General features: G+C 41.8%; 2 protein-coding genes across 3 annotated transcripts in view; one reads left to right on the forward strand and one right to left on the reverse strand.

The window, feature by feature from the left end:
* The window catches only part of LOC111583219 (transcription factor Maf), a 46,368-nt gene extending 36,649 nt beyond the window's left edge, over positions 1-9,719 (forward strand). The window contains exon 3 of the mRNA XM_055009060.1: positions 9,449-9,719. The gene's annotated coding sequence lies outside the window, so the exon portion shown is untranslated. The remainder of the gene's footprint in view (positions 1-9,448) is intronic.
* The window catches only part of wwox (WW domain containing oxidoreductase), a 135,235-nt gene continuing 123,621 nt past the window's right edge, over positions 9,661-21,274 (reverse strand). For both annotated transcript variants that reach the window (XM_023271961.3, XM_055009059.1), the window contains exon 9: positions 9,661-10,773. In XM_023271961.3, the coding sequence (XP_023127729.2) occupies positions 10,582-10,773 (192 nt within the window). In that variant the 3' untranslated portion in view covers positions 9,661-10,581. The remainder of the gene's footprint in view (positions 10,774-21,274) is intronic.

Here is a 21,274-nt window from a genome sequence, read left to right on the forward strand (position 1 = left end):
CCTCATGATCACCGTGCAGCACGCCGCCGCTCTCACCTCACCGATGAGCCTCAGAGTGTGTGTGTGTGTGTGTGTGTGTGTGTATGTGTGTGTGTGCTTTTATGTGTGTGTGTGTGTGTGTGTGTGTGTGAGAAGGAGTAGGCCAACTTCCATCGTGCTGATGTCAGCGTGATTTATGCACCAATCAGATTAGCTCTGAGAAAGAGAGACAATGTGAGGAAGAGAGTGGGAACGGGGCGTTAGACATTAGGCCACTTTCTAGTTTATTGTCATGTTTTTTCATCCTGTGTGTCTGAATCTGGTCTCACAATAACTGAAAATCAGCCAAAACTATACAGACAGTAGCGTGCTTTAAAGAAAGCTATGCTACCTGACACGGCTAGATAATATGGAAATATGAATCAATATCTTCCTCTTCATGTATATTTTCAGATATGACAAAAGTAATGTCATTTTTCTTTACTCTATTTCAGACTTAGAGGTACAAAGATGTTTTTAATTGTGTACTGTGATTTTTATCATGTAAATTGCTCCATGTTTCTTAACTTTCTCATGGACCATATATTATTTGATATGTGATATAAAGAATAGTATAAGAAAAAAACTAATAATGATTTGGATGTAAACAAAAAGAGAAATGTAAACTCTTGTACACAATTTGCAAATATAAGAACCGCGCTGCACGGTTTGGAAAAAAAATACCGTTAAACAAGTAAATATGTTAAAATACGAAAAACTTTTATCCCACAGTGGGCAAATTTGCATATACATAAGAACTGGAAAATAACAATATCACTCATATTGATGGTACTACACAGATTCTTTCATAATACTGATAGAGAAGAAATATTAAAATTGCACAGATTTTTATCTAGATTCGCCCATAAGTAGAAAAGTACTTGAAAAACGGACCTAATCTTTTTGTTAGTTTTGATTAATTAAGTGTGCCAATGCATAAGGATTGAAGCATTATTATTATTGCTCAGGCTTGTTGTTATTTCAATTCATCTTTTGAATAAACGGCGGTACAGTATGAATTTTGTGGAAGTAATATGACATGGACAAACAGCAATCCTTCTGCAGGTCTACACGGTGCTCCTAACACACCACTCACACAACACACAAACAACCAGGTGGAGAGACTTCAGGTTTGAAAGTACCTCAGGAGCTTAGTGGTGGTGACACAGGAGATTTAATGCATCATTAGGGCCACCGTTGTTTCTTGCTGGATTTGAACTCTTTTAGCTCAGCTCTCTGTGGACTCGACTCACACTGACTCTGGCTTTCAAGGAGACAAAATCTTCACAGTTTTCTCTCAACGTCCCAAATCTTCCCTAAAATCCACACAATCCATGCGCTATAAAACAAACTCAGTGTGTGTGTGTGTGTGTGTGTGTGTGTGTGTGTGTGTGTGTGTGTGTGGTTTGCCCACCACCCTGGCCTGCTCTAACAGAGGGTTGAGTGATGTCACAGCAGACTGCATTTTAATAGAGAGGGAAGCAATTAGAGAGGGGACAGGCCGAGAGGTGGAGAGATGGAGGGGATGTCTGTGTGACACACAGTACGCACAGTTCACGCACACACACACACACACACACACACACACACACACACACACACACAAACACACAGACACACACACTCATTACTAAGGATGAGTTAATTAATTGCACAGTGATTCACGGTACTTGTAATTAATCTCGTAGGTATGTGAGTGTGTTTTTGAGAGGTGACTCTTCTCCCTTCCATTTATAATGTCCACACACATACACACACACACACACACACACACACACACACACACTGTCACACTTCTCATGAACTCACACACTTACATTGTTCCAGAGGTACAGACTTGAGTCTGCATCGTAAAAAAAAATATAACATCTTTCTATTAACTGGGTTGTTTTTGCTGTTATAGCAAATATTGGCAGTTTTGAACCTATATTCTTGTGTTTAAATGTATTTATTGCTAAGTTAATTTATTCCTGTTATTTGTTGCTTCTTATTTTCTTATTGTGGAAAAAGTTTTTTAGGATTTTGAAATTCCTTATTATGTTTTATCCCTCTTTTGCAGAACAATATGCATTCTCCAAAAGACATCTCGCCTATAGATAAATGAATGAAATGAATGAATAGTCCATAAAACTCACATTCTGCAGGTAAACAAATGATAGGAATAAAGCTCTGAGGTCACTAAGCTTTTTCAGCGCTGTATGTTTTGGCTTTTTTTTTTATTTGGCTAAAAGGCTTTTCACCCAAACAGCCCCAATTAGGGAGAGAGACTGAGAGAAAAATGCATTGTGTGATCTTACATTTATTTACTGAACAGCACTCGGTTACATCATGTCCCAGCAGACGTGGCTTTTATTCCTCCTCAGAGCTCTTAGCACATTGCTTTCGCTTTCTCTTTTTTTTCGGTTGTTTGGATTGTCCAGTTAAAAAATTATACGTATTAATCTTTCTCTCCTCTACCCATGATCCTTTGCATTTATCAGCGTGAGCGGGAGTGGTGGAGCAATCACATTTGGAAATTAAACAAATAAAAAAGTTGAAGATAGCTGAGTGAGTGATGAAGCCGGCCAATTGCGAGCAGCATAAATCTCCACCCGTCACCAGCCCACCTCTGCCTACACACATTTGGATATTGTTATGATTTTACCGTGTTTGCATATATGAGCCTAATTTATTAGAATCAAACACCATCAGGATTATTTACAAGCAAGTTCTGGTCTGCTGCCAATAAGCCCATTAAGCGCATTGTTGGAGAGTGGTTATATGATCAAATACACAATAGTAATTGTGAGTGGAGAGAGGCCAGAGTGTTTCTCAATGAGGTGATTATCTGCGTGCAGGTTATTGTGCTATTTCAGCGTGACATGTAAATCTGCATCGCTCCATCAATCACAGTCGCTGCTGTCAGCAACGTGAGGTGTGGAAATACCAATGACAACCCTAAAGGATGATGAGGGGAGAAAAGTGATCGAGAAACGAGGAAAAGTGCAAGAAAAAGTGAGAAAAACTTTCAGGAAAGAAAGAGAAAGATGAAGACATTTAACTCCAGTTGGTCTCAGTTAGAGAAAATGTGACACACTTTTTCTCTCTATCTTTGTTCTACTATCAGTGATTCATTAGGGTGTCTGTGTCCTGAGACCTTAAGTTAATACAACTTGAGAAAACACATGAAAATAAACAAAACAGTACTGAAATGCTGCATAGTTGATAGAGACATAGTTGTTGACCTATAAAGTTACTGAAGTTGATCAGTGATATTGAAAAATGAGCTAAAGCTTCAGTTATTTTCATAATATAACAACATAATTCATATATTCCTTCAGATATTTGCCAACAAACCTGGACTGTTTAGATTGTAATGTCATACAGAAAACTATCTACCATGGCTAGTGTTGGTGTTCCCCAGGTGTATACTTTTACAGGATCTGCCAGCTTATTTAACTGTTAACTAGCAAACAAATCTGCAGAAAAAACACACCCTGTTACAGTTTATTATGTATATTTCCTGAGATCATTTGAATTTAGGTGGCTCAAATTAGGAAAACTGCACAGGGTTAAAGTCAGATATTTGAAGGTATGTGAATTATGACATTAGATTGTTTAAATTTATAGAAGTTTTTGCATTTTTGCAGTCTGATTCTTAAACCCTGTGAGCATTTACAACCCCATCTTCATTCCAAATCTGGACCAGATACAGCACCTAACCTTTGTTCTAAACCTGCACTGTTTACAGCCTATGAATTAATTTATTATGCACAATGCAAGAACACAAAAATACAGACAATTATTGTTTTGTCAATCTGCAGTGCTCTCGAGGTCAGTACAGTATAGAGTATATTGGGGCTTTACATGTATCTGAGCTATATAGCAGTTCATTTCATTAGGTGTTTTTAACATTTTTTAATTTTTGGTGATTAAAAACTGCCAAAAAACTGACAGCTGGCTTTGGAAATCTATAGTGATGTTATAATACTTCTTGTCTTGATCAGATATTTCCTGGTTTAAAGGATTTTTTCCATAGCTACAACTGTAAGAAATTTCACAATCGAGAACTCTGAGTATCCATCTATCCATTATCTATACACCGCTTAATCCTCTGTAGGGTTATGAGGGGCTGGAGTCTATCCCAGCTGACTTAGGGTGAAGGTAGGGGACATCTTGGACAGGTCACCAGTCAATAACCAGCCACACTCACATTCACACCTATGGACAGTTTAGAATCACTGGTTAACCTCAGCATGTGTTTGGACTGTGGCAGGAAGCTGGAGAACCCAGTGAAAACCCACACATGAACAGGGAGAACATGCAAACTCCACACAGGTCCCAGGCCGGGACGTGAACCGGGGATCTTCTAGCTGTGAGGCGACAGTGCTAACCGCTACCACCGAGTCACTATGCAGCCTGAACTCTCGGTATGTTCAGTCTAGAAAAAACATAGAGAAGCTTCTATATTTTCCCCCAGAATAAGATATCAAATCTTATCACATTTGCACTCTTGTTGTAAACTTCCAGTTTGAGTTTTAAGAAGTGGCCCCCAGCTATGTAAACAAACCTCACTTCATACAGACAGGGGGCCTCTGTTTTGCATCCACAATATTTTTTTTCTTACTGTACATTTAGTTCAGACTTGCTGCCTCCAAGAAATCATATTCCCATGACAACACACTCACAACACACACACACACACACACACTCGGACAGAAAATGACAAAAAAAAGGAGACAGAGAGAGCAGAGGTCTGGGTCTAAGTAAGCGGTACACCAGGTTATGCGTCATTTACCGCGGCTCAATAACAACCTTTCTCTCCGCCCGACACACCTGGTCACACAAAATGACACTCGCTGTCCTTTGAGAACACACACACACACACACACACACACACACACACACACACATACACACTGCATATCTCCTTTCACCCTATGGTGGCCTTAACCAGACACATTACATCCCCACTCTACTATCTGCTTGTGACAGATGTATTCATGTAATGGTTTTGATAGGTATTGATCCGTGCGGCGGAGCCAGTTAAGAAACAGAGAAAAATGAGATTTCAAAATCAACATGGCTGAGGGGAGTGTTTGGTGGAGATGATGTTGAGCAAAAAGATGAGTGACACGGAGATATAAAAAAAATGGAAGAAAAAATGTGTATCAAGCAATGATGGGGGAAAAAAAGCCTTTAGAAGAAGAAACTCAGGTGGAAACTTGATTCACAAAGAAAGAGAGATCGGACAGACTGGAGGCATGCATGAGTCTGTGTAAGAGTGTGTGTTTGGACTGGCGTGTTGGTGTGTGTGTGTGTGTGTGTGACCTTGGCTTGGCCCGGTGGTAAAGTGGGGCGTCAAGAGAGTCAGTGTGTGAGCAGTCAAGCGTTCTCCCTCAGATTAGCAGGCTTTATTACTGCCACCAACCACTGGCCTGGCAAATCCTCTTATTTCATTTTACCTTCCTTTACCTCTGCCTCGCTCTTTCTCTTTTGCTCACTCTTTTATTTCCCTAAAACCTCCCTCCCTCCCCCGCTGCTTTTCTTCCAGCTCTGCAGTAGCTTTGCCTGCCTCTCCTCGCACTCTGCCCGGCCTGCTCTCAGTTTTCTCAGTGCAACAGCCCTATTTTCTGTTTCCTCGCTCTTTTCTCCTCACAGTCTTTCCATCTTCTGTGCTGCTCTGCTGATACATATACAGCTCTTTCTCTACCTTCCTCTTCTCCACCTCTGGCTCTGCTCCTCCCTCTATCTCTCCCCCCTCCTCTCCCCTCCTCTCCATAGTGTGATGAATCTGTAGACAGGGGCTAATAATTGTACTTCAGCCCAAGTGCTCATTTTTCTTTGTGTTTGAAAGCTGTGACAGGCAGGAGCTCTTTTTTTCCTTCCCCTACCCCCCTCATCCGTCCCTCCTCTCCTCCCTTCTCTCTCTCCCTTTTCTTTCTATCCTCACACAATGGGTGAGTAAAATAACTCAGGGTTTACAAGGTCATGCTGTCTAGCGATGAGGACACACTGGGGATTTGGGGCTGCAAGGATTTCCTCAAAGGTGCCGTGTTGAGACTTCAATAAACACAGAGAAAGTTATAGATTGCACAAGCCGATCTACGGGGGGAAATAAGTGCATTTGATAGTGAACAGGCTCAGTGAATCACAGCTATCTGGATTCAAATGTTATCAATGCTGCTTCTAAAAACTCTTTATGAAAGAACAAGTAGTGGCAGGCTGAAGCACAGCAGTGGATGGAAACGTCTACTTTGTTGCATGTGCCAGCAGCTCGAGCACAACTTTCATCTACTTGAAATGCTATACTTCCTGCCATAAAGAGCATTTACATCGTATTTACAGTGTGTTGTTTTAATAGTGTGCCAAACGGTAAAAGGAAAGCCTATTTTAGTGCCACGGTTTCGTCTCAGAAGAAATGCATCCGGCGCATGGAGAAGGGGCAGCCCCACTGCACTGTTTACCTCTGCACACATTCAGAAACACACAGACAGAAAATAGCAGACCGGAAACAAACTGTAATGTTTTCATAGTGTTGCCAGAGGATTACAATATTCAAAAAATCTGCAAACAAGACATAAAAAAATAGTTTGGCAGGCAGATTTTTCTATTAAAATGCACTAATTAAGGAATCTGGAAGGATTTATCAATTTTTTCTTTTGCCCACATATACAATATAAAAAAAAATGCAGTCTGCAAGCGAAGCAGTGAGATATTAAAAGAAAATAATATTTTCATTGACTCCACAGTAATACGTAATGAAAATTGATCAACAGTTTTAATCCCAGTGTCATCCTCAAAAGAGAGAGATGAGAAGAGAGCAGGGGGGAGGCAGCAGAACAGAGAGTAACACTTTATTGCCTGCTGTAGTTAGATGGTAAATTTCCTCCTGGCAGATATTTATTGGGTTAGTTGAGTCTAGAGAGAGCTTTAACATTGATTGTGATCATTAAATATATCCGCTTGAAATGGCAACATGGCATTCCTTCAGTCAATGGAGCCAATAGGAGCAGAACAAAGGCATAATCAAATCAATCCTCTCATAATTATTCTTTGAGAGGTGAAATTAATCACAAGAAGAAATAAAAACAATAATGGAAAATGAAATGGTCAGTCATAAACAATTACTGCCCAAATTGAAATAAACTCAGTGAACGGGAAAAAAATCTACTGTAAATCCAACTAATTAAAATAACATTCTAATGTATATTGGTTATTTGCTTTGCACAGGCGTTTGGTTATTATATCATTGGACAGTGTTGTTTTAAGAGAAAGATAAAGAGACAGAGAAATCAAAGGAGACAGAAACTGTGTGTGTGTGTGTGTGTGTGTGTGTGTGTGTGTGTGTGTGTGTGTGTGTGTGTGTGTGTGTGTGTGTGTGTGTGTGTGTGTGTGTGTGTGTGCGTGTGTGTGTGTGTGGCCTCGACTGCGGGGTCAAAGGATCAAGGTCCTCTTCTGGTGAGAGCCGAGCTTCTCCCTCCTCTCAGCTCGCTGAGAGGAAGTGTAGCTTATTGATTAGCTATCAGATGATTCCGATAGGGCCTGATCGATAGGACTTTGTTTGAAAGCCAGGCAGGACCCTCCCTCTTCACTCAGAAACACACCCATGGATTGGTCACTGCGGCGCACAGACGTCCGGTTGTTTGTTGTCCTCATGAAGATTCTCCTTTGTGTCTTGGGTCGGCCGCTACAAACGAAGGCTTCCTCTGTGCTCAGCTTTCACAGAGTTGTCACTGATAAACTAAACCTGCAACCCGACGTCTCAGGATTACAAGTGGCAGATGAATGCACAAGTTCAATGGTGGAAATGTTATTCTGACCTCAGTAACTGACAAAATGTAGGAAATGGCCATGTAGCACTGAGGAGAAGGATTTATTAGTCAAACTGATGTGTTTCCAGCATGCGGCCTTCATCATTAGTGTCACTTTGTTGATATATAGTCACAAACAGCTGATTTTATTCTTATGGTTATTTTATCCACAGTTGGAGACTTCCTCTTTTAGCAGAGAGGTGGAGGAACATTACACAAGCATCAAGTATAGAATTACGCTCTTTAGGATCATCACAGACGGAGGCTATGAGAGACTGCAATAAAATAACCATCTGAACAGGTTATTTGGTCTAGAATTCCTTTGAATAAAGTGATATTTCAGCAGCAGTGGAGTGTGACACAACCCGGACCCACATTCAGAGACCAGATGAGGCAGGAAATCCTCTTTTAATAATTCAAGTAGTGGCACAGACAGACATGAATTTAGCGAAAACACGGCAGGGTAGACTAACTAAATACAACGCTGACGTCTGGAAACAGGGTGAGAGCTGTCGTGCTAAACACACTGAGAAATGCGCCGGTTCAAAGCTGAACCAGGCTGACACCACACAAGGGGACAGAGTCATCTCTCAGAGAGTCAAGTCAAGGTTGAGCAGCATGGAGACTGAGCACACACATGGTGAAAATATGCTGTATAATTGATTAACAAGCAGGCAAATTCTCATGTGTTGCCAAATCCTCTCCATGGATAGTTCACCAGGGATAGAAGCAGAGCCAGAGTCTGATCAGCACCACGGACAGCGGCTGAGAATAGCCTTTATTATTGGTATATTTTTAACATTATATAAAGTTGCTGTTAACTCCTGTTTGTGAGGCTGTAATGAGATGCCTGTTGTTTTCTTCATGGGACACTGCAAGATATTGTATTAAAACAGATATTTGTGAATTCTGATGCAAAATCCTGAGGCAAGAGACATTCTGCAGTTTTATAAAATTCTCATTTGATTCGTCGCCGTGTACGTGCGAGATGCCGACTGCTTATGTTCTATGTGTCTGTTTGTGTTGTATCTCTGTTCCAGGTGTGTCTACTGCTGTGAAAGAACAGTGATAAGACACCTGGCCTGGGTACAGTACAGATTATAAGAGGGCAGGACACTGGTATCAGTTTCAGTGCATATAGGGACAAAAAAAAAAGAGATGGAGAGTAAACTGTGTTCTTAGGTATGGTATAACTTGAATACTATTTGTATGTGTGACACAAAGAACAACACTTACTCTGATGATTTTCCTGTATGAACTTCCTGTAGTGATACTACTAGACAGCTGATGATTCATGTGTGTGAGTGCAGCTCATCGGTGGTGGAATGATTTGTTCTTTGCACAAAGAAAACACTGATGTTTTCTTTTCTGATATAAAAATGTGACCAAACCAGAGTGAAAAAGAGCATATTTTATAATCGAATAATAAATTTAACCAACTGTGCAAAGCTGACAGTTTGTCCTATGCAATATTTAGTTTGACTTGTTGCTCACTTGTCAGCTTCCTACACAAATATCTCCCCCTAATGGCCTGCAAACGAATGGACTCCCACTCCCTGTGGCTAAGAAAATTTCATACGTTACTGTAAAACAGAGTTTTATTGATTGTTCTCTCTTATTTGTTTTCTTTTTTACAGATATCATGACACTGGAATGCTGTTTCAAGAACAACCTACGGCACCCAGACTGCCATAAAGCACAATGTCTCAAAAAGCGTCCCTTCCTGCCCCGGGCCCTGCCCCCTACTAAAACAGAAGACAAAAAAAGCAAAAAAACAACAACAAAAACACGAGACTGAAATCATTCAAGGGAAGAAACACAGAAATGAAAAGATCCTGGACACTGTAAATAAGATTCTCGACCTTCTGTATTTGCTATTCAAATGGACAAAGATCATCCCATGAATATCTCCAAATTGTAACGAAGACTTACCAGAGTATAGATTATCAATACTTAGGCTGAGTCAGATAGCAAACAGGAAAATTACGATGTCCACACTCCTTTAGCACATGCCCAGTAATCAGGATGTTGTAAATATTGTACAAGAAACAAATAGGGACGTTGATAAGAAATAAAATTATTCCAGAATAATGTAAATAGCCATAAGAATCATACCTCTAGTGTGTTTATATATCCATGAGTGTCACATGCCCATTACTCTTTATTTCTTCTTGCCCAAAAAGATTTAGCACAATGGTTATCCAACGCTCTCTGTATCTCAATAGGAAACAAACATCTACACTGAACCAGACAAGAGGATACTGAATAAACACACAGTAATTGGGAAGACATGTTATTTGCCATATAGTGCACTATTGCTGGAAACAGATGCATATGCCATAGAGTATATGCTTACTAGGTGACCCTGTACTGAGCTTTGCTTCCTTAAACAGACAGTCATGAAAAGGACTAAAGAGTTACAAGAAAGCTACTAAGATAAACAGGGAAAGAAGAAACTACACCAAATTCGTCTCAGATCTTCTCCCGTCCCCAGTTTCCCATTGTAAACTACCACAGCAGAGCAGAACTCAACTCAAACTTTAAATCATTCAGTAGACTATATATTGAAACCCTCCTCCTGTACTGTATATGTAGTGTGTTTTAGCCCCCGTAGTGATGTGACATATCCAGATGGACTTCTGTGGTTTGGCAGCTCTTGTATAGTGCAGTCAGATTACAGTTATCTTTTATTAAGTTCAAACTCAACATCAGTTTCTTCCTGTTTGATTCCTGTTTGCCTACCCTCCTCCGCCTCCTCATCTTCTGTCAGTTAGAGGGCCTGGATGCCCACCGACCGCTCTGCAACCAGGCGCTCACTCAGCTCCCACAGGCTGGCGGCGCTGCTGTGATCCTGGGCCTGGATGGACGGCAGGCAGCGGAAGCAGTTGTTGAAGTACATGCCGCCCAGCCCCTCCAACTCTGGAGCTACAGCGCAGTACACTGTGGTGGCCGCCCCTTGTTGCTGTGGACAGACAGAGAGACAGAAAGAGATCAGTGGACAAATCACGACAAGATGGCGTCAGCCTGCAGGAGGAGACAAAATACGGAGAACTCGTCTACTCACACACAGACATTAGGACGTGTCCTGTCCAGAGAACAAAAAAAAAGACAGAGGACAAAACAGCAACCACATTTCCTATGTCCTCTGTGAGACACACTCACGCATATATATATATGTATATATATATATATATATATATATATATATATATATATATATATATATATATATATACACACACACACATGCAGACAGACACACAGACAAAAAGAGACAGCAGGACAGAGTGTCCACAGGAAAAAAAAAAAAAAGAAAAAGACTCATGCACACGCTGTCTCTCCCCTCTCCAGCAGCCCATGATGACTGGGTCATAATACCATGGAAAGAATATAATCCCCCTTACTGTACATATATTTATATGCATATATTTATTTATTTATTTCTCTACCTGGTGTGTACAGGACCTCTGGCTCTAAGGGACCATGTGAATGCTACAGATGTATAGACTCACAGTGGAGAAGGTGAGAAAATTACACCAGCTCCTGTCTGGAAAGGGAATCACCAGGGAAGCCACAGCTTTTATGTATATTATAAAAAAAAGAAAAAACTGGTTTTATTGCCATGGTTATGAATATGTATATTTTCACATGTACAGGGGTTTTGCCAGGCTTTCCACGTTGAGAATAAGTGTCGGAAATGATGCAAGTACAATTCTGTATCTAAATCAGAAGGTAGTTGCTTATACAGTAGATATACAGTATTTTCACATACAACACACACGCACACACACACACACACACACACACACACACACACACACACACACACACACACACACACACACACACACACACGCACACACACACACACACACACACCATGTGGCATTCCCTCTGGTTCTTTCTCAGTAATTCCCCTCGCAAAGCAAGTTTAATTCTGAAAATCACACAAGTCTCAACCCAGAAAATGACTCTGTTGTACGTCATCTCGACTGTGTAAAAGTAAAACATTATTTGGATGCAACCTGCTAAGTTCCCTAATACACCCTGTCCCATCAGCCGGTAATTAGCAGGGATATTCTTGGAGGGAGATTTCTGTGACATTTGAAAATGAAAGCTGAAACTGCAGCAGAATAAACACGTCAGAGAGAATTACACACATAACCCGACTGCTCAAAGAGGGATCTTTCATGTTGCGGCTCGGGCTAAAAGCTGCTGTGACAGCTTCCCTGCAAACTCCAGGGCTGGAGACGACTTCTATACGGCCACATGAAATGGCTCGCCTCTTTATCTCCCGATGAGAGGCAGTGAGAGTGAGATTGAGGTGGTGGGGGAGGCGGAAAGAGTGAGAGGGAACACTGATGTGACGACTGAAGACTAGTGTTTAGCACAGAGCACTGGCAAACACTGAGACAGCCCCATGTATACGGTAGTCAAACATGGGCAAGACATACAATCACACACGCATATGCATCATGGCGGCACATTTCATGCCAACTGTCTGAACAGCTTCCTAAAGCAGCTGTGAGGCAGAAGTATCCATTGAGGTCTAAAGCATTTATACTTTCACAAGCAAGTACAGAAATTATGCACAAAAATGCAAATGCAGTGGACACAAAAACCACACACAAACCAGATTCCAAGAAACATTTCTCTCATCAACACACAACCCCCTCTAAGCTCTAAAGTTCCACCGGGAGAAGCCCTGGTGTGTAACGTCGCAGCAGCAGATTGAGCGTGTTTGAGGTGCAGCGTGATGAGAGAGCTGGTAAACAGCAGATGAAACGGCGGCATCTCTCTGTGTGCCGCTGTCTGTCTCACCTGCCAGCGAGGCGATAACTTCTTCCACGTCACATGTCGCCATATCAAAGACCAACAAATGCCAAGCAGTGTCTCTGAGTTGCAGGTTCACACGCACTCAGTTTAACTCATCTCCCTCACTTAGGGCATCTGATTTAACTCGTCTGAAAGCCAAATGCCTTTTAAACTTCAGTGAAGATTTTAGTGACTCGCTGACGCCACCTTGAACTTGACTGACTTTCAGAGCAGTTTGTTTGTGTCCAATTACCAAACACTGCAAGTTGAAATATCGATAAAGAGAAACTTTCATGTTCATAATCCAGATTTATGTGACTGGGTTTTCCATGAAATCTTCAGTGTTTTTCCCCCAAAGTGCTTCCATTTTTTTTTTCAAAAACAACTCTGGCCTGCTGCTTCTCTGCTGGCGGCATCAGTCCAGTTAGCGGTGAATGGAGTAGTAAATGGACTGTTTGTGCTGCGTGTCCAGCAATGTGCTATCTTATTGGTGTTTAGCTCATCCCCCCTCGCCACTTGACCTTGTGACCTCTGTAAAAGATAAGGCTGATGAGATTAGGCATTAACATGCTCAACCACCCACCACAGCCATTTATCATTGTGTGTGTGTGTGTGTGTGTTTGAAGATAGGAGGCAAGGCGTGTCTGAGACAGTGGGAAAGAGAACAAGAGGGGCTGAGCAACAACCTCAACACACTTACAGTTACACACAAACACATGCATACGTGCATGCCTGAAAACGAGAATGCGCCTGCACACGAGCACAAACAGATACGCAAACATACACTTGGAAAGATCCCCATGAACGGTAATGTCACTGAACCATGGTACACATCTGTGGCAGCCATTTCTAACCCATATCAAACTGTAGATTAAGCCTGTAAATTTAGCTGTCTACAATCTGATGGATTTTGATGTGTGTCTTATCTTCTGCAACTAAATGTAAATCATTACCTTGTGTACAGTAGTTTTCAGAGAAACATCTGTGGTGTTTTGCTCTCTACTATCCAGAGCTGTGGACTCGGACTTGACCCAGACTTAAGTTGTAATAATTAGGATGTGAGACCTGAGATGATGCAAGACAATAAAACAATCCTCAATAACATCATTTTAATAAGTTTGCTTTAACAGTTACTACAAAGGCTGTATAGTTGTAGTAAATAAAGCACATTTACTGTGATTGAATTGGTAATTTTTCTGATTGCCTTGCCTATTGCTGTGCGATTGGCCTCTTAAGAAAGTCAGCCACAGATTCCAATATTAAATAGGAGCTATGCTGAGAAGTCCAAGGCTGCGTTCCAAATTGTTCACTTTGTCATTTTACTTTGACTGCATACTACAGCTGCCCATACAACATGTACAGTACGTACTGTTTTATGCAGTATGCATATAATTGCACTGTCTGTCACTTTTGGTGGCTTACAACTGTTCATACCCCTGCAAGACGCCAAGACGTAGTATGCAATGTGCTGTCCTGCATACTGCAAAATTTGACCAGACGTCATAGAACATCCAGGTATTTTTAGCGTACTGTATTTGACATAATATGTACTGGGATATACTAAATCTTTTTCTAACAATATATGGTAGAATGGATATTGGAACACAACCCAAGTCATCTCATTAAGAGAAAAGGTCGTAAATTTAGCATTTCAGTTATAAATTTAGAGACAGTCCCAGCTATGTAGAAACACTGCTTTAACCCTTTGATGCGTAGTGTGAGTTAAGAGATACCCATTTTCCATTGGATTTGGGTCACTTTTGATCCATGTTGTGCATCAAAGGGTTAAAAAACTTGGCAAGGAAGATATTTAAATCTTTCAACCTATCAAAAATGCGATTATTCAGCAGTCAGCATTCAGAAACCTGTAAAACTCCAATGATGACTTTGAGGCGACTTGTTTTGACTGACTTCAGACTCGACTCAGACATTCCCCAAAACAAAACCAGCTCTGCCACTAACTACCACACTGACTCGGGGCGGGGAGAAGAGGAGATGGATGAGGTGTGCCAAAAAAAAAAAAAAAACAACTCCAAACCTAAAATTTATTCTATGCTAGAAAGAAAACATAAAGATCACACAGCAATATGACAAACCAAAGGAGCAGGACAGTATCGAGTGAAAGCAGATTTGTTGATTACTTCTGTGCATGTCTGCTTTTGTGGGTACAGAAAACAAACACAAATACTGAGGAAATACATAGAAAACACCCTGCAATAAGCTGACTGTTGATAAGCAGTAGTAAGCCTGGGATTCAACACTACGGTTCTGGAACTGCTCTGGGACCAGATCCAAGTCTTCCAATCTCAGTATCGACTCAATACCCAAGGACCTCATGGACTTGCAATAGAAATGTCCTTGTATAGTGTTATGCAATAACCAGTTGTTGAGAGAAGTCCTTATTGAGCGTATTCAAAAGCAAAAAGGGTATGTGGGAGAGATGTGATGTTGTTGAATTAACAGTAACGTTACTTTGCCGTGTTCTGTTCTGTGTCTTTATCATCCAAGTTGTACTCAACCGTATGAACTTTCTCTGACTTTATGCATGTGACCCTTCGCCCCCCTCCCCAACACATCTGTAGTTATGACATTGACCTCTCCCTCTGACCTGGATGTAAATAACCCAGTACTGTAGAGCAGTCTGTTTTTGGCCCATCCCTGTACATACGAACCTGTAAATACTAACAGCTATGCATGCTGAAAACCTAGCAATTCTTTCAGGTACTTTTATAATCCCCAAATTCTCATATGGCATGTGCTGGAAAAAAAATCATTTTAAAAAGTAGAAAAAAGAAAAGATTAAAATAAAAAAAAGTTTAAAATAAATGAGTTGATATTATTGTCAGGCAATATCCTCTCTTGGACAGTGTGTGTAGAGTCTTCCTGTTTTCTTACTCCTGTGGGTGGTTCTCTTCTTTTGCCTGTCCTGTGTTTCTGCTCACCATCTGTGTCAGTTGTTGTCAGTTGGCATTTGTACAGCAGCGAGGGTTGAGGCAGAGAAGAGAAGCGAGCGTTCACCAGCTGACCTCTGTGATGGCACTCCAATTCAGCAGCAGTGCTAAATGTTGGCAAAGCTTTTAAATGCCTGGGACACTATTTGAGAAGTTCGTTCCTGGCATGAACCTCAGATCATTACAGCATATGTCGGCGCCTGTCATGTGAAGGCCCTCTGGATACACAGTGGGTCCAGAAAACACTTTCAGTCAGAACTACAAGTCTGGTTTTGTCTACTAGAAGCTTGATAAGCTGTTAGTCACTGACAAGCGGCATTTTGTGTTTAGAAGAAAACAAATCCTGATCATTTCTTTGCAAATCCTATTTCACACACAAACTGACATGTAAACTACATATTTTTCTTTCCTCATCTCTAACTGATAAAATACCTGAATTCTAAAGGCATTTGGTGAAGAAAAAAAAAAGTAATTTTCTACCACCCAGTGTAATACGGCTACTGGCATGCATTTGGGGAAGTCTTTCCTGGCTTGTAGCCTGAGTAAAGGGATCAGGAGGAGTGCGGTTTTTGCCTCAGCCCTCTGCCCAGCCTCGTGGAGTAGCTATCCTGAAAGTGGGACTCCAAACTGATTGTGATTCTGTTTCAGGAATGTTTTTTTCAACCTGTGATGTTTAAAAATAGATGGAGGTGTCTGATTTTTAATCTGTGCTAAAGATATTTTACATTTAATAAATAACCATTGAAATCAAAGCTTCTTATGTGTGCGTTTTTTTGTGTGAATGAATGTTTGTGTTCGCATGGAGCCGTCTTTGCCCTCAGCCGCTGTAAACTCTGCGAGCTGACAGCTCAGCTGAGCGTGCGTGGCCCAGCTGTAGAGGGAATCCTGGGTAATGCGGTCCCCTCAGATAAACAAGCTGTCCCTCCATTCAGCTTGACCACTCAACCAAGATGAGAAGAGATTAGCACCTCAAACACCTCAGCGCACACTTCAGAAAGCACCCTGACACTCTCCCCCATGAATCTGTGGTGGCCTCTATCACCCTCACTGAGGCGGACCAAAGGTCACATTTAAAAAACGCCAGGAAAACTGTATTATAAATGACAGAAATGAGTCATATCTAGGCTGCACAGTGGCGTAGTGGTTAGCACTTTCGCCTTGCAGCAAGAAGATCCCTGGTTCGCGTCCCGGCTTTCCCGGGATCTTTCTGCATGGAGTTTGCATGTTCTCCCTGTGCATGCGTGGGTTTTCTCCGGGTACTCCGGCTTCCTCCCACAGTCCAAAAATATGCTGAGGTTAATTGATCATTCTAAATTGCCCGTAGGTGTGAATGTGAGAGTGATTGTTTGTCTATATATGTAGCCCTGTGACAGACTGGTGACCTGTCTAGGGTGTCCCCTGCCTTCACCTGAGTCAGCTGGGATAGACTCCAGCCCCCCCCATGACCCTAGTGAGGATTAAGCGGTGTATAGATAATGGATGGATGGATGGAGTCATATCTACACACATCTAACAGCAGTGAATACAGGTTAAAGCCTCTGAGTGAGAGCCATGTCCATAATCTGACTGAGTGCCAGTTTAGACCCCCAGAGAATGACCAGCTCCCCTCATCATAGGCCTCACCAGTGATTAGTGTACCCCTGGTCATCTGTATGTACTAAACTCTATTTCGTACCGTCCATTAGCCCACAGGCTGATGGCTAATACTCACCTACAGGCAGCAGGCTCCCCTGAGGGGCATTAAGGCCAGGATGGAAGGACCGGCCTCCTTCCTCCCTGCTTCTCATTCCCTTCCTTCATCATGCCCGCTCAATCTCTCTCCGTCTATCTGCCTTGCCCCCTGCTTCTTCCTCAGCACCTTCTTTTCCATCAACCATCTGCAGATCCTTATTCCCCACTGCAGCCCCATCCCCCTCCGGCCCCATAACTTACAGGCCTTGGGCACACAATGTTGCTGTAACTGAGGTCTCGGCGGATAAACGGTCATAGTAGGACCTCTTGGAGGTAAATTGATCTCTTCCCCTGGAGTCCTAGATCACAGATGAGTGCTGTTGTCAGTCTTTCTTTCTATATAAGCAGGCAGAGTGATGTAGTGGAGGATGAAGGGGCAGAGAGAGAAAGGAGCAGAGGGGTAAACTATGCAGGAGTGACAGGAACACAACACAAAGCGCCGCAGAAACCCCCCCTCCATGCCCCTGCACTATTTCTCTCTTTTTCTCTCCGAGGCCCTCTCTTTCCCCTTTTGCGCCAGATAAGATCAACCGAGTGTCAGTCATCAACAGCCTCCTGTCACACTGTGATTGTTCATCTGTTATATGCGTGTGTGTGTGCACGTGTGCAAATGTGAAGTCCAATGCGACACCGCTGCATACATTTAATGCCCCCGTGTTCAAGGGAACAATAGAAGTGGAAGTGAGGAGCGAATTGGAGGGAATGCAAAGGACAAGAAGAGGAGGAGGAGGAGGGGAAGCATAAAGACGAGAGGAGAGACAAGGAGAAGGAAACGAAGCTGAGGAGGAGATGAAGGAGCTAGGACACAAGGCATCCAAGGGGAAAACGACGGGGAGTCAGAAGGACTTGCGCAATGACTGTGAAACTATCTCATTTTTATCTTGTGAGAGGACTTCCGAAGTGATCCGCACAACCTAATTATTTTCCCCTAATAAAAGCAACATATGCTAAGACAATAAAAGGCCTTATTGGACACCTATTCATTAAAATGAGCAGTAAAAGGTGCAGGACTCTGGCACAGGGATTAGCTTTTAAAAGGGCTTTTCTCTGGCTGAAAATGGCCTTAGCCTTCCTTTAGCATGTCCATATGGGTGTATAGCCCACCATAAAAGATCTGAATTATACATGAAGAGGCCTGGCTGCTTTATTGGCTGTGATCTCCCTTTTCACTCTCACCTAATTGCATCAGTGCACGATACCTTAAAGTTTGGACTGGATCACTCTTTTCTGCTGCGTATGAATGCTACAAGGCGTGCAGTTTGAAGTGAAGAAATGTTCAGTTACAAAGCACATATAGCTAATGACAACCATTCAGCAGCGGCGAGGTAACCTATAATTCACCAAAGTTTGTTAAGTTCGTTACATGTAGTTGAAATAATGCGTGCCGGTGACTCACGTCTGACAGTTTGACACAGTGAAGTCATTATTCCATATGGTCAACGTACTGTAAGTGTCAGTATGTTTCTATTATGAGCAGAGCAATGCTGTCTGTGCGTCGTATGAGAGTGTGTGATGAGCTGGTGTAATAGGGCCACACACAGGTGTGTGTATGCTCACCTCCTCACTGATGCACCAGCTAATTGGTCTCCTGCGGCAACCTGACATATTCACACACTCAAAATCTCTCACACACACAGGTTCAGAAGCATGTGCTTACCAAAACACACACACACACACACACACACAGAGTGTAGTGTGCAATAGTTATTTCCACATGTATACAGACTGTGTAAATATGCGCACATGTGCAAACACAACCATGCATGCGCCTACATTCACAGGGAGCCCGCAGAGTGCATCTCCAAATCAACTCATTATCACAGTGCTGACTCCGAGTGAAGAAAGACACCTTAACAGACTGCTTATACTGTACACACACCTGCTTGGAAGTACTGAAAAAGCAAATAAAAATCAGTGACCACAAAGGCTTACTGTAAAACACAGGCTATGAAAGAAAATGCACCCAAGAGCCAAACACTTCTAAATTCTCCACCACAGAAAAGGGTAGCAGCCCCCTAACACACAAAACATCATGCAAACATTATCTGGCTTTTTGTTATGTTAAACACCGGCGATGATAACGGCCATCACTTCGACAGCAGACATGAGCCCGGCTGTGACAATTACTGAGACTAAAACACAATCCCAAAAGCGAATAAAGTAGCGGTACGTTTAAAGCAAAAAATGACACATGGAAAATAAACAAAATGATAAATTGTCCCACAGAATGCACAACAAGTAGGTTTTAGTTGTAAATGAAGATACTTTTTTTATTTCTTCCAGCTGAGGGTTTTCTTAACAGTTTTGTTTTTTTAATTCCTTAACATTTTGCCTGTTTGCTTTTAACCTCATCTTAACCCTAAATTAAGTCCATCTTCTCATTTCATCCATCTTCTTGACTGCTGTTGAGGGAAAAAAAACTGTCTGTTCACACTGTCTGTCCTGCTCAGTTAGTCATTTCCTCTCACCCATTCTCCTACCGCCCCCTTCCCTCGTGGTGGAGGTCGAGAGAGAGGGATGTTCTGTTTTAAATAAGAAGGCAGCACTGGCCCATTAAACTCTGATAGTAATGATATTAATTTGGCAGGAACGTGTCATTTTCACAGGAGAGCAACTAGCTGAACTGTCATTACGCACACACACTCACAGACACACAGACACACAGACACACAGACACACACACACACTCACAGACACACACACACACACACACACAGAGAGAGAGAGAGAGGCAAAGCATTCTGTCTCTACACACACTCTCACACAAACCAGGAACATGTCACAGGAGAGCAGCTAGCGGTAACATTATGAGAGACTCGGAGAGATCTGCTAATGGGATAGATTAGCGTGCCCTTGGTCACAACGGCTACAATGGAGTGACTGGAGCTGTGACTTATATCTGTGGCCCCACATCCACCCCGACTACTCTCCTCAACTGCACTTTTTCCTGTTTCTCTTCCCCTGACCCCTTCTTCTTCTTCATCATCTCTCCCCTCTGATTCCAGCGTTTTACTCAGCCTCTTGCTTTTATCCTCAGATCACTCATCGGATTCACAACTCGGTAGTGAAATCTTATCAGACACGGAAAACAGAGTTTCAATCCAGGACCTGTTTGAGTTCAGCCAAACTGAAAAAAAAAAAACAGTGACACATTATCAAAATAGTTTTTTCTCATTATGGATTTTGTTAATGGATCCTAATGAGCACAGAGGACCTTACTAATCAATACACGAGTGAGAGTGATTACTATCTCAGTGTGTTAGCAGCGTGCTGAATGAAAAGCTCTCACAATCAACAAGATTATATTAAAATATTTTCATTTATTCTTCTCGTTTTATTATTCGTAGCATTCTTTTCCCACAGATGTTGGATTTTTATCAAAAAAATAACCACAAGTTTAGGTCTGGGTCATCCTTTTGTGGTCAGCTGATTAACAAAATTTGAATGTGTCAAAATGAGTGTGTGTTTTCAAGTGCAAGTGGAAAAAAAAGTGAAAATGAGGGGAAATGGCAGACAGTGGACAGAATGAAATGGGGTGATTTAACCTCCTAAATGCCAAAAACCTGCTGGCACATTTGAAAGCATATTATAAAAAGCCAGACTACACCACTTAGCAGCAAGAAATTGGGAAAAAGAGACAGAAAAGTCAGTTTTTCAACTTTACATCAGTCCTTGAAGCAATCCTCTGTGATGTACGTCGCATTAGGAAAAAATTTACCTTAAAACCGTGACATTTCGTCAAAATCAATTTTTCTACACGAATAAGTTCAAATTTCTACAAAATTAAACAAGACTCTGTGAAAAAATAAAAAAAATCAGTGTGCCTCAGTACAATAGAAAAGCAATGACTGACTCAGCTGCAGTCAACAGTAACAAAACAAAAATCCAGAGACTTCTTTGGTTGAACTGGCCTGAATTGCAAACTGTGATCATACAGAGCAGAGAGGAGACAAATACAAGAACAAA

Source organism: Amphiprion ocellaris, chromosome 3 (assembly GCF_022539595.1).
Source record: "Amphiprion ocellaris isolate individual 3 ecotype Okinawa chromosome 3, ASM2253959v1, whole genome shotgun sequence".
In the NCBI taxonomy this organism is placed as follows: Eukaryota; Metazoa; Chordata; class Actinopteri; family Pomacentridae; genus Amphiprion; species Amphiprion ocellaris.